The 13,232-nt window shown below is 42.5% G+C and overlaps 1 protein-coding gene and 1 long non-coding RNA gene across 4 annotated transcripts in view; both read right to left on the bottom strand.

Annotated features, from left to right (window-relative positions):
- Positions 1 to 4,028: 4,028 nt before the first annotated feature.
- The window catches only part of ATRN (attractin), a 113,482-nt gene continuing 104,278 nt past the window's right edge, over positions 4,029 to 13,232 (bottom strand). For all 3 annotated transcript variants that reach the window (XM_036419804.2, XM_036419807.2, XM_036419806.2), the window contains 4 exons: positions 12,004 to 12,082; positions 10,067 to 10,174; positions 7,461 to 7,575; positions 4,029 to 4,255 (listed from right to left, as the gene is read on the bottom strand). In XM_036419804.2, the coding sequence (XP_036275697.1) occupies positions 4,131 to 4,255; positions 7,461 to 7,575; positions 10,067 to 10,174; positions 12,004 to 12,082 (427 nt within the window). In that variant the 3' untranslated portion in view covers positions 4,029 to 4,130. The remainder of the gene's footprint in view (positions 4,256 to 7,460; positions 7,576 to 10,066; positions 10,175 to 12,003; positions 12,083 to 13,232) is intronic.
- LOC118708419 lies at positions 11,590 to 11,989 on the bottom strand. Its single transcript, XR_004984570.1, has 2 exons — positions 11,883 to 11,989; positions 11,590 to 11,792 (listed from the first exon to the last, which is right to left on the bottom strand). It is a non-coding gene; the product is annotated as an uncharacterized LOC118708419 (long non-coding RNA).

Here is a 13,232-nt window from a genome sequence, read left to right as displayed (position 1 = left end):
TAAAATTAAAAATTAAAGACAGAATAAAATCCCACATTTTTACCAGATCTACTTTTATTTTAGAAGGAAGTTTGTAGTATAGTATTTACTTTTGCTTATATACAAGTTCTTCACATTTGTGTTTAAAATGCAGACCTCCCTTAATTCTCTTGTTCCCGCTTAAATTAGCTGTTATTTTACAATACAAAAAATACCAAAAAATTGCAGTCCTTAAATGTATGTATAGTACCCACAATCCTCAGCAATGAAATAGTTTACAATACTTACTCCATATTTACATGAGTGCAAGAGATGCTAAATTATACATATTAACAAACTAAGCTTGAATCCAAACAAACAAAAATGTAAATAACTATAGAACAAAACATTTTCAAAGCCAGAATTAGTTCAATGAAACAGGCTTCACTAGTGTTCAGAATGTTTTGTGCCCAAATTCAGTTACTGGAAGTCACTTCCATTATTGCCTTTAAAAGAGAAGGCGCCAGTTTTCGTCTGCTCTCCAGATCTTTTCCCTGCAGGCAAGGGTGTTATTAGTTTGAACCACTCAGGGACATGTCTCCTGGTGGGCCTGGCTATCTACAAACTTTCACCATGACTTCTGAGGCCGAGTTTGGTACACTGGGTAAACATTTCGGACTGAGAGCTGGTGCACAGCCGAGGACAGCCCTTCTGTCTTCCTGGGTCTGTTCTCAGGATGGCCAATTCTCACAGAATCCCTAAGGAAAGATCTCCTGGCTGATGGGTTTGGGAACTGGATTCTGTTGTAATTCTGGAGCTGCTTTTTCATCGCAGTCACTGCCCTAGCATTAGCTTAGGTTGTCAGTAAGTGCTTAGTGAGTATTCGTTGACTGGATGAATGAAACGAAAGGATCGGCGGTGTTCATGACAAGGGCACCCTCCTCAAAGACGTGAATCACTCCCACCTCTTCCCAAATGCACTCCCTAAATTGAAGGAGTGAGACTTGCACTGAAGGTAAAATGTCTTTTTCTGATAGTGCTTTGGTCTCTTCATTTGCCCCAGATTTTCTGGTGTCTCTAATCTTGCACCTCAGGCCTCATCACAGATATTCCCATGTTTCCCTTTTGCTGCCAGTCTTCGAGGCCGAGCTGCTTTTCCTCTGGGATAGCCCGGGAAAGGAGGAGCTGCCTTTTCTCCACACCTTCTCCCACCTTTTGGAGGCGATCCTCAGAGAGAAGCACAGACTTCTTTCGAAGCTGTTTGTATAAAGGAGTAGGAGAGGGCAGGAGGGCAGGGTGTGTGTGGTTCTCCATGGGGAAGCAGGAGCTATGAATCAACAAACTACCCCGCTCCCACCTACCGTTTCCAGTACAGTGAACTATGGTCCTTGGAAATGATCACTGAAAATTTAGACAAAACCACAACAAAACGCAGCCTGGAAAACCCCTTTTCAGAAAAGCTGATTCTACAGGTATAATCTTTGAACTTAAAGATTTTGAGAAACGTTTCTCATGATGAAACTGACTGTTCTGGCCACCCACAGCACCCAGAGGCTGACAGACTGATTCATGATGCACTTGCAGAGCCAACAATAGCGACAGAGATTCCTGCTGCCTTCCCTCGTGTACTGCCGTTTAAATGAACTCACTGCCAGCTTCCATCTGTTACTGACAGATGACCCGGGTCCTCAGGGGTATTCTATTGGTACCAGATACATTTGAACATCGAATATATCAGCATGATGGGGGTGTACTCTCTGGCTTTGTTATCAGTGCTTCAGGGCTGACAAGAGGACTTCTCTGAACTTGGATATCCAGTATATGGCACAAAAACACATTGGGTGAAACTCAGATGCCGTAAATTTAATAAAAATACATTTAGATATTTTTCTGTTTTATGTACACTCTGAATGTCTGAACATTCTGGACTACTGTATAGTTATGTACAAGTGTAATGTGACGGTTGTCATGACTACTTTAATTTATGTACAGGCTCTCCTGTGACACACAGACAGCTCTGAAGTTCCAGGTGATGCCATCTTGGTAACTGGCTCTAAGCGAGTGCCTTTTCTCCTGCCACCCCCTTCCTCTGGCCGAGCCTGGGGGGAAGCCGCTTGCTATGGGCTGCAAAAGAGCAGCAGTGGGTTTAGCTGCTTCTCCACTGTGGGAGCAGAATTACACTTCATTTGCTTTTTTCTTCTGTTTTAAAACAAAACATTATTTTTTAGGAAAAAATAAATAAATAAAACCAGGTGGCTGTGGGGCCGGTGCATGTTCTTTCAAGGCCTGGGACTCCTGAGGGGAAGGGACTTCTCTGGCCAAGGGCACGTGGGTCCTCAGAACAAACAAGGATGGCCCTGTGGTAGGATCCTCTGCAGTGCCTCCCTGTGGGCCAGTCAGAGGTGAAGGGCCATTCACGGCAGGCTCTCTGTGGGTGCGGACAAGCTCCCTGTGGGAGCGGACACCTGGAGAGCAATGTGGGGAGTTCAGAGGTTTTCTTCTAGAACCATCTGCTCTTTAACAGTGATGGGAAAACACAACTTTTTAGAGGCAAGTCTCAGAGTAGAGGTGTTTTGTGCACCAGACAGTATTTTATGGTTCAGCTTCTCTGAAAACATCTTCCCAGGCCGTTCTTCACGGGAGTGGGTCGGTGCTGGGAAAGAGCTCATACTCCCTCTCTAGGCACTGCATTTAAAGGTGAAATGCCACAGTTTTTACTCTTTTGACTATTTTTCCAAATTCACAAACTTGAGCATTGCTGTGTAGGGGCCCATCCCCAGGCTCTGAAGCAGGAAAGGTCTTGGGAGGCTGCTGCATAATGCCAGAGAACAGAGCACCACGGGCGGACAGCACGAAGCCCAGGCAGTGCCCTGGGAGAAACGCCGGTGCCCCACCCCGCTTCCATTTGGCATAGTTTTCCCTCGTCCATTTTTTCCATGTGCTTTTCATCCTGTTAGTGTTCACTGCCTTCCCCAGGGCCAGCACCTGGGCCTGGGGAGGAGGGGTGAAGAGCCCAGCCCCAGCTGCCATGCTCTTTTCTGCTCAGGGAGACACGTGCCACAGTGAGTCCTTTCTTCTGTGGTGCCCCGGCAGCAGGAGGTTAGAAAGGCTGAAGCAAACGCCAGGTCGAGAGTGACCTGGGGGCAGGGGACACATGGGGATCACGCCTAGTGTCCTATGTCAACAGTGACCACAGGAGCTTTTAGTTAGGTCATTTCCGCTCTCCTCCCAGTCCTTGCTGCTGGGATAAAGGTTGCTTGGGGTGAGAATTCTTTCCTGGCTGCAAAGTACATTTTAGAAAAAAAGCAGATTGCCAATGGGACTATTTAAATTCTGTAAGAATGTAGGAATGCAATTATGTAAAAACTTAAGCTTACTAACTTTCCAATTGCTAGATCTATTTAAAGTCTAGGCACTTAGTGTGTGTGTGTGTGTGTGTGTGTGTGTGTGTGTGTGTGTGTGTGGAGAGAAAAAGAGAGAGGAATTTCAAATGGATTAAGACCTAAATTAACCAAGTTGCTATAGAAAACTACCTATCACACCAATTTACATTCTAAGTAACACTGCTGACCTTGACATTTAAAATACCCCTTCTATCTCAATTTAAAATGATTCAAAAGTGACATTAGTTCTCAACTAGAAAAAAGCTCCCTGGTAGAGAGTTATCTGCCTAAAATGTGCAAGAATAAAGAGCACATCTTTTTAAAAAGATGGCATGTTTTAGATGACAAGTTCATTCATCTAGCCAGTTTTGAAAAGGCCTTGTTCCAGAATGACTGATGACACACGTTTACTTGTAAACACTACAGCTTTGTGTTTTTGCAGTTGAGACAGTCCCAGGACCAGTTTCCCACAAGTAAACCTGAGTATCATCCCTAGCTCTCTCACTGGCTCCACACTGGCCTCCTCCAGCAACCTCTGGATCATCCCTGGACCTGTAAGTAAATCAATTATTCCCTATGCAAAAATAAAGGTTAGATGCTGGAGCACAGATGGGAGAAACTGTCAAAGAAAGCTTGTGAACATGCAGATGAGTCGATGTTTCCAGTCGGAGGGTTTCCAGTTTTTGCCCTGCTCCACTCAGCACAGCGCCTCCTGCCTGCTCCCTCCCTGCAGACTCCAGCACGCCACTCGCCTCCACTTGCTCACTCACAGACTCCCTGGCCCCAGCATCAAATGCAGGTCCCAGGCTGCGCAGGGGGCTGCTGCTTCCGGTTTCTCAGTGCTCCCAGCTTCTCTTTGTACAGCACTGGCAGGTGCTGAGAAATGTCCACCAGGGCGCTGGCTACTGCGAGACCTTGGGAGAACCCACAGAGGGAACACATGTTAAGGAGCAGCTTGCCTTTATTTTCAAAAAAAAAAGAAAAAATCTGTTTACATTCCCACAGTGCAATAAACAAAGCAATAAAGTATGTAGGGAAGTCTTACTTGCACTCTGCCCTTCCCTCCCCCCACCCGTCCCCTCACCAGCTGAGAAACTGCTTTCATTAGTTTGCATATATTCTTTCAGAGTTAAGTTATACAAATACAAATACATATTCTTTGTCCCTCCTTGGTTACACAAAAAAGGTATAGCCTGCCTTTCAGATCAGTCAAGCCAAGTGCTCTGCGTGGTGGTGGGAGCATTTAGTATGATTGCAGACATACTCTAAACACTAAATTTCTCCTCCTGGCCTCCAAAGGGAGGCCAAGGAAAAGCAGCTCTCTTTTTAAAAAATATGTTTTTATTGATTTCAGAGAGGAAGGGAGAGAGAGATAGAAACATCAATAATGAGAGAGAGCCGAAATCGGTTTGGCTCAGTGGACAGAGCGTCGGCCTGCGGACTGAAAGGTCCCAAGTTCGATTCCCGTCAAGGGCATGTACCTTGATTGCGGGCACATCCCCTGTAGGGGTGGTGCAGGAGGCAGCTGATAGATGATTCTCTCTCATCGATGTTTCTAATTATCCCTCTCTCTTCCTCTCTGTAAAAAAATAATCAATAAAACATACTTTAAAAAAAATAATCAGAGAGAGTCATTGATCGGCTGTCTCCTGCATGCCCCACACTGGGGATCGAGCCAGTAACCTGGGCATGTGTCCCAACCAGAAATCAAACAGTGACCTCCTGGCTCATAGGTGGATGCCCAACCACTGAGCAACACCGGCTGGGCAAGCAGCATTCTTTACAATGTAATTCAGATTCATTCCACATGGCCCAGCCAACATTAGTGATTTTAAAAAACATGTTTTTATTGAGTTTAGAGAGAGAAAGGGAGAGATAAGATACATCTATGATGGAGAAACAGATTGGCTGCTTCCTGCAAACACTCTACTGGGGATTGAGCCCACAACCTGGGCATGTACCTGATTGGGAATCGAACCAGTGACTTCTTGGTGCATGGGTCAACACTCAACCAACTGAGCCACATGAGCTGGGCCAACACTAGTGATTTTTATATCTATACCATGATACGGGTTAGGGCAGACTCTGGAATAAGTAAGGTTCTTTAATCTCCCTGTGCCTCTATTTCTCCCTTTATAAAATGGGGAGTAATAACACAGGGCTTGTGTGAGGAGTCAATGAGTGAACTGAAGTATCCTTAGAATGCTGCTTGCTCATCACCACCCTACTCTGCTTTAGAGCCTGGTGGTTCCAGTCTCCTTTTTGGCTGGAAACCTTTAACTGATTTCATCTGGGGAAAGGCCAGCCAGGTCAGAGTGGGGCTGAGCCCTCAGGAGCCATGCTGGCAGACTTGTTGCTCCATCTCATTGAGCCTACAAAATGGGGAAACATGAGGGGGTGGTTTTTCAGTGCCAGGCTTAGTGCCTGGAATTCAGTGGAGAATCCAGTAACAACAGCCAGGTGCTCCGGGAGTCCAGTGGACACCCTCTAAAATGGGGGCAGAGAATGAATGGGGTCTCAAGCAGTGGGTAGGTGACGATCATCAGGAGTTGGGGGGAAGAGGGGGGCCGCACATCAGGAAGTTTGGTGCAGAAAAGGCCGCAGTCTGTCATCTCCTCCCCACCCTAGCCAGCACCCCGCCATCAGGGAGAACTGTCCAATGTGGTGGCAGAAGACACAGCCATAGTGTCTTCCAGTCAACGGTCATCATGCCCTCGACATGGGCAAGTTAGGGGCTCAACTCACTGAAATCCCCAGGCGAGGGCAAGTCATGCTCTTCCCTAGGAAGTGAAGGCAGAAACCCTGGCCTGGCCATGCCTAAAGGACACCCCAGACGCAGACCGTCTAAAAGCTGAGCGGGAGGCTCTTCTGCTTGTGCTCGGGGTATGGAACTCAGGGCCTGGGAAAGTAGTCTGCTCACACTTTCCTCATAGGCTTTTTTTTTTTGGCTGAGGTAACCCTGACCCCAAGAATAATCTCAACTGAAAGTTGTCTAAAACATTCATATTGTCTGAGGCAGGGGTCCTCAAACTTTTTAAAGTGGGGGCCAGATCACGGTCCCTCAGAGAGCTGGAGGGCCGGACTATATGAACTACTAATTCCTACTGTAACACCTCGGCTGCGCTCACTGCCCAAAAAACCTGGCGGGCCGGATCAGACTCCTCTGCGGGCAGCATGTGGCCCGCGGGCCGTAGTTTGAAGACGCCTGTCTGAGGCATCCCTCCAAAGTACTGCATGGTTAATCAAGATTCTGCAAAACTATAATCCTTTCCTTCATGTTCAATAATAAGAAAATATTTATCTAAATTATGACCCATGTATTTGATAGAATAGTATAAAAGCGATTGGTAAAAGATTATGTAGTAAGCTGTTAAAATGTTTATGAAAGTTATATGAAAAAAGAATAAAGTAAGAACGACACAAACATTTCAACTAAATTGCTGGAAGGAAACAGAACAGTGAAAATTAATGGGTGTTAGAGAGGAGAACTCTAAGTTTTCAGAAACTTCCTTTAAATTGTTATAATTGCTGTTTGTGCCTTATATTTAAAACAGAGTGAAAAATGCGCTGGCCAGGTAGCTTAGTTGGTTAGAGATACACAAAGGTTGTACATTTGCTCCCAATGAATGCATTAAAAATTTTTGGAACAACAAAATGATATTCCTCTCTCTAAAATAAATCAATTAAAATGTATAAAACACAGTGAAAAAGCAAATGAAATGCAATATTTCTGGAAATACCAGTTTGAAAATCACAGCGTGGAGGAGCCATGAGAGTAGGTAAGATGACTGAGAGAGTAAGAGTGGAGGAAGAGGAAGAATGCCTATATTTAGGGGCAGAGGAAGGAGAGACAGTAAAGGAGCAGGAAGGCCGGAGGAGGCCAGACACACTGTAGGCAAAGGAAAGTGTGGTAGGAAGCATCAGGATCACTGGGAAGCAGATGCAGTGAGGCGAGTTTGGACTTCCCCCTGGGAAGGACCTCAGGGAAGACAGTGAAGGAAATCCAGTGACAAAGGGGTTACCTCACCGAATCCTCACGCACGAGGCAGGAACTATTCACGTTTATACTCAATTTCTCTAAAAGGGAAGGATCCCTCACTGACCCTCTGGTCTACTCACCGGACTGTCCAGGAGGAGGGATTCCACCAAGGCCTCGAGGGAGCCTCACGAACGCAGAGAGGACAGCAGCTTTGTAGTAAAAACATGGCTCCAGGGCAATGGGTTTGGGGACAGCCTGGTGAAGAAAAAGAATTAGCTAGAGAGGTGTTTCTCATGCTTTAGCTCTGAGTCTTCAAATGTGATTTTGTAAAGATGCCCTCTGTATTAGTTCTTATTGGCGTGTGACACATTATTAACTTAGCTGCTTAAAATAACACATCTATTATCTCCATTTTATAGGTCAGAAGTCCAGACAAGCTCTGTAGGGTTTTCTGCTAGGGATAGAGGACTATTCATGTCTTCCTTCAGTTCTAGAAAATTCTTAGCTTTTATCTGACAAGAGTCTCAGCTCTTATCTTCAAAGGAGGAAGTCAAGTATCAGCTGGTCTCTACTCTTATCTCAGGCTCTGGGGCAGAATCCGCTTCAGAACTCATTCAGGTTGCTGGCAGAGCCCAGCTCCTTGGGCTGTAACCTGAGGTCCTCACTTCCTTGGTAGCCGTCAGCCAGGGCCATGCTCTTCTCGTAGAGTCTGCTTGCATTTCTGCTCATGTGGCCTCTCCAGCTTCAAACCAGTGATGATCCGTCAAGTCCTTACCATGTTCTCTCTGTGCCACCAGCCAGAGAAAACTTTTCTCATAGCTTAAGGTCGATTACCTTGGGACTTTTATTATTTCTGCAAAATTCCTTCATATCAGTCCCTAGAGTTTAACTAAGCATGAGGCAGGAATACTGGGGCCACCTGTAGAATCCTGCCCATCATACTCCCAAACATGTTCAGCAATCTCTTCAGTTTGGCTGAAGAAAATAATTTCCAGAACCACCCTGGCTGTGGCACGAGGAAACGACTGGATGGTGAAACCAGTTATAAGCAATTACAATAATCCAAGTGTGAGATGACAGTGGCCTATACCAAGATGGGACCCCTTGGGGGATGACCAATGAGATCCCTCAGGGGATGTCCGATTGCTGACTAGGCCAGCAGTTGGACATCCCCTCTCACAATCCTGAACTGCTGGCTCCTAATTGCTCACTTGCCTGCCAGCCTGGCTACCCCTAACTGTGCCCCCTACTGGCCTAGTTGCCCCACACAGCCTGCTTGTTCAGTTGTTTGGTCATTCCTCACTAACCCCCTGCCAACCTGGTCATTGGCAGCCATCTTGTGAGGGTGTGATGGTCAATTTGCATATTGCCTCTTCATTATATAGGATCAATACTGTTTTCACAGTGGCTGCATCATTTTTACATTCCTAACAGTACATAAGGGTTCCAATTTTCTCCACATTGTGGTGACCTATTTTTGCTCTGGGTGATTTTAAGATGTTCTCTTTTAAAAAAATGTTCTCTTTGTCTTTAGAGTTCTATAGTTCCAGTATGATAAGTACAATTGTACATTTTTTCTCTTTTGCTTTCCCTTTGCTTTCTTTCCTTAATCCTGCTTGTGATATGTTTTGCTTCTGAAATCTGTATATTCATGACTTCTATCATTCTGGAAAATTCTGTTATTATCTCTTTGACTTTTGCTTCCCTCCATTCGTTTTGGGACCCTGATAATATATATGTTAGATCTTTTCATTCTATCCTCCATATTCTTATTATCTGTCATATTTTCCATTTCCTTATCTCCTATCTACATTCTATGTAATTTCTTCAGATTCATCTTCCAGTTCAAAAGCTCTGTCCTCATTTGTGTCTGACATGTAAACTGTTCTGTTTGACATGTAAAGTGAGTTATTTAAAAAATTTCTACTACTATACTTCCCATTTCTAACAGTTACATTTGGTGGTTTTTCAGATCTGCTTGGCCATTCTTGACTCTCATGGCTTCCTCATTGTTATGATTCCATCTTTCATTTCTTTAAACATTTCATTCATAGCTATATTATATCCTTTAGATATCAATTCAAACATTTAATAGTCCTGTCTAAATCCAGCTGCTGTCTCTTATTCATGAAATGTGTTTCTCTTGTCCGTGGAAATCACTTTAGGTTCTGATTTTGGTTTATGACTTGTTCTTCTTGGGAAAGGAAAAGGAGAATGGTCCCTGAAAATATTACCTACTTCCTGTGAACTTAGTCATGCTTTAATAGTATGTTTTATGCAGAACATATGACTGTTTTACTAATGTATCTGAAATATCCCATCATTTTATTAAAAGATATTTCTTTTACTTTCCTCATCAGTTTTTGAGGGAGGAGTCAGAAATATTTACACAGAATTCATAGTGAATTATGATTCTGTCCCTTTAAAAGCAAAGCCCTCCAAATACTTATAAAGAATAATGGTTCAATTTAGCTTCTTTTAAGTTTTAAAATATTATGCCATAGAATATCAGACAAATCATTTATATTTTAAAATCCTTTAAACATGAGATTGCTTAGTGACATGAATCAAAGGCTGGACAACAAAAGCAAGAGAATAAACTTTGGTGTGCTGGCTTATTGTAAAAAGGAAAGAGAGAGGAAAACAAGAGGCAACACATTCAAGTTCTTTCTCTCTCAGGTTTCCCCGACTCAGAAGTATGAGTTTGACAAATTAAGTTATAGGGACTTTGTAATCACATTCTCACCTTTATAGTCCCCCCAATAAGATCAGGAGGCTCTTCATCTGTTTCCAAGGCAACATTTACAGAGGCAAAGGGACGACTGGCCATCTGCTGCATCTCTCGCAGAAGTTGCTGATGAGTAAAACAGCAAGCATTACTGCAATGTGTACTGAGGGAATTTTATTAGAGAATACTACATATTAAAAATATCTCATCCTCCCTGATTCAAACACATCAAACCCCAAATATTTTTTAAAAAGTCAGGGAAAGTTAGACAAAGACCATGTACATTAGGAATTAGTTAACATTAGGAATTACTAAATCCTGTTGGATGTGGTTAACAGTACTGTCATTATAAAAAAAAAATCCTTATCAGATATATGTATGTATGCACTTTAGTATAGATATAATGTCACAATATGTCTGTTAAATACATAAAATAAGTTATATAGCCCTATCCCACACTTATTTATTTATTTATTTATTTATTCTGTTAATCCTCACCTGAGGACGTTTTCCATTGATTTTTAGAAAGAGTGGAAGGGAGTGGGAGAGACAGAGAGAGAAAAATCAATGTGAGAGAGAACATGGATTGGTTGCCTCCCCCATGCACCAACCAGGATGGGGATCAAACCTGCAACTCAGGTATCTGCCCTTGACCAGGAAATAACCTACAACCCTGGTGTATCAGGCCAATACTCTACCTGACTGAGCTACCTGGCCAAGGATGATTTAGGACTCTTAAAACCTCCCATCATATCCTTTGCTCTGAAATAGTTTATATGTCTTGAAAATAATTCTCATAAGTATATAAAGAAGAATAGAATATTATTATCTCTATGAACTCATCTTAAAATAGAAACTCCCTGAGTCTAATGACTTTTGTGGAGAGAGTAATATATTGACAAGTTTTCAATTCCTTCTTCCCTGGTTATTAGTTTATTGTGGCTCTAACTTTTTTCTTATTACATTTGAATGACTTGCATTTTTTCAGAACATTGTACAATTCATTGGGATTTTAAAATATCCTAGTAACAGAGCTATTAAAGAATTCTCTGAATATGTTACCCACTGATTTTTAAAATAACAAAGGGGATGCAACATTTACTTCTATGATAACATCACCTTTACATGGGTCAGAAAAGGTGTCATGCTCCCAGCAAAAAGCCCATATTCTGGAGCCTATCTCAACCCCATCACAGACACTAATGCTCTATGATCAGTGCTGAGTGCTTATGAATTTTGGTTTTAGATATTCCCATTCTCTTCCAAATCTTGACCATAGATCAGTTTTTATATTGAAAAAGGCACTAGTAGACACAGAAAACAAAGCACATGTAAGGCGAGGTCTCAGTGCATTTTCATTAGCAATAATGCAATAGACCTGATGACCAGAAGGCAGAGAATTAACAGTGAAATTTGCAATAAACAAAGTTCTTATGTTATAATTTTTAAACAAGTGTATTTATTTGATTTGTTTAATGTAAATATTTGACTTCTTACTTTTGTAACGGAGCTCTGGAAATAAATCAAGATTCATAAAAAAATAAAATTCAAGCCAAAATCTAATTAGATACACATTTATCCTTCCTTGAAATATGAGAAATTCTTAGATCTCCAGGACCAGGGTGCTGGTAGGATGGGTAAAACTGGCATCTGTTTAAGTCAATATAGTTTCCTTTTAGAAAGCTGAGACCATATGGGGCAGAATTAATGACACTGATGTAGCAGTAACTGAAGTCTAACTGACCTCCCACTGGACCTTTAATGGAATGGCTCATCAGGGGCTTATCCCATATAAGAAAAGTAATTCTAACAAAATTATGATAGATAATAAGACTATCCGTGAATATGTCCATCAATGATCACTGAATAGCTAATGCTGACACTTGCTTAAGAGAAATATGTAGAAAGGAAAAGCTCTTACAAGGATTCATTAATCTTTATCCACTGAGGCTTACCTCTCTGCGCCTGGAAGCCCAACAACTTTGTTTGATCTTCCAAACCACAGCAGCCACCAGGAGCAAAGAGAGGAAACAACTGTGAGAAAGGAAAGCATCAAATTATTATCCCAGCCCCCAGAATCAGCACCGTTGTCTCCATATTCCAGGCCAGACAAGTAAGCAATTCCTCAGATACCACCCCAAGCTCCTCTCTGGTGAGTAATCACACCATGTTCCAGTTCACAGGAAAGCAAAGTGTGAGGGGCCCTGATAAACTGAGCTTCAGACCTTACTGTACAGTCCCACCAGGTGCTTGGAGGGATCCCCACCTCCCACTGCACCTTTAATGGAATGGCTCATCAGAGGCTTATCCCAAATAAGGAAAATAATCCTAACAAAATTATGACAGATAATAAGATGCTACTTAATAAAAATTAACAAATGTTCACTGTAAGATATAAAAATAGGAAAAAATAATTTTTAAAATAACTTTTTATAAGAAAGAAGTAAATATAGAAGAAACAAACTTATGTATAATAATACATATTCAATTACATTTTTACAAAGTAAATGCATACATTTTTGTAAAGTAGAAGGGTCATTCTCAAGCTAACAACTTTCTCTAGGAGAGACTAACTCCCAGTGGCCAGTGCTCTCCCAATTGTAAACCAGGAACTCAATAGTTTGAAAAGCTACTGTGATAGCAGAGAACTGACTTCTGATAAAAGGATTAATAAGTTGAAGAACAAATATACCTCTGAAGTAATTGTTAAAGTAATTTAAAAACTCGTGTTCTTCCAACTGGTATGTCTCGGTGGTTCAACATGGACCCAGGATTCAAGAGGTCACCGATTAGATTTCTAGGCAGGGCATATGCCCAGGTTGCAAGCTTGATTCCCAATAAGTAGCCTGCACGAGGCAGCTGATCGATGATGTTTCTATCTCTCTATCCCTCCCCCTTCCCCTCTCTCTAAAAATAAAAAGTAAAATCAATAAAAACGTATTTAAAAAAACAACACTGGTGTTTTCACTCACTAACTTGTAAAAGGGCTTGCCACTGAGTTTTGTTCCAGAGTGTTATACACACACTTGATGCTCTTGGCCTGTGCCACCAGATACCCGCTTGTTGAGCTTCGTGTTTTCAGAATGTCGTGAAAAGCAGCCTCAGTGCCCCCAAGTACTGACCCCAAAGCAGACCTCCCAGGCTGGCTGGAGAAGGGACTCTAATATGTTAGGATGATTGAACT

This window comes from Pipistrellus kuhlii, unplaced genomic scaffold (assembly GCF_014108245.1).
Source record: "Pipistrellus kuhlii isolate mPipKuh1 unplaced genomic scaffold, mPipKuh1.p scaffold_m20_p_6, whole genome shotgun sequence".
In the NCBI taxonomy this organism is placed as follows: domain Eukaryota; kingdom Metazoa; phylum Chordata; class Mammalia; order Chiroptera; family Vespertilionidae; genus Pipistrellus; species Pipistrellus kuhlii.
This window is presented reverse-complemented; position numbering and strand designations above follow the sequence as displayed.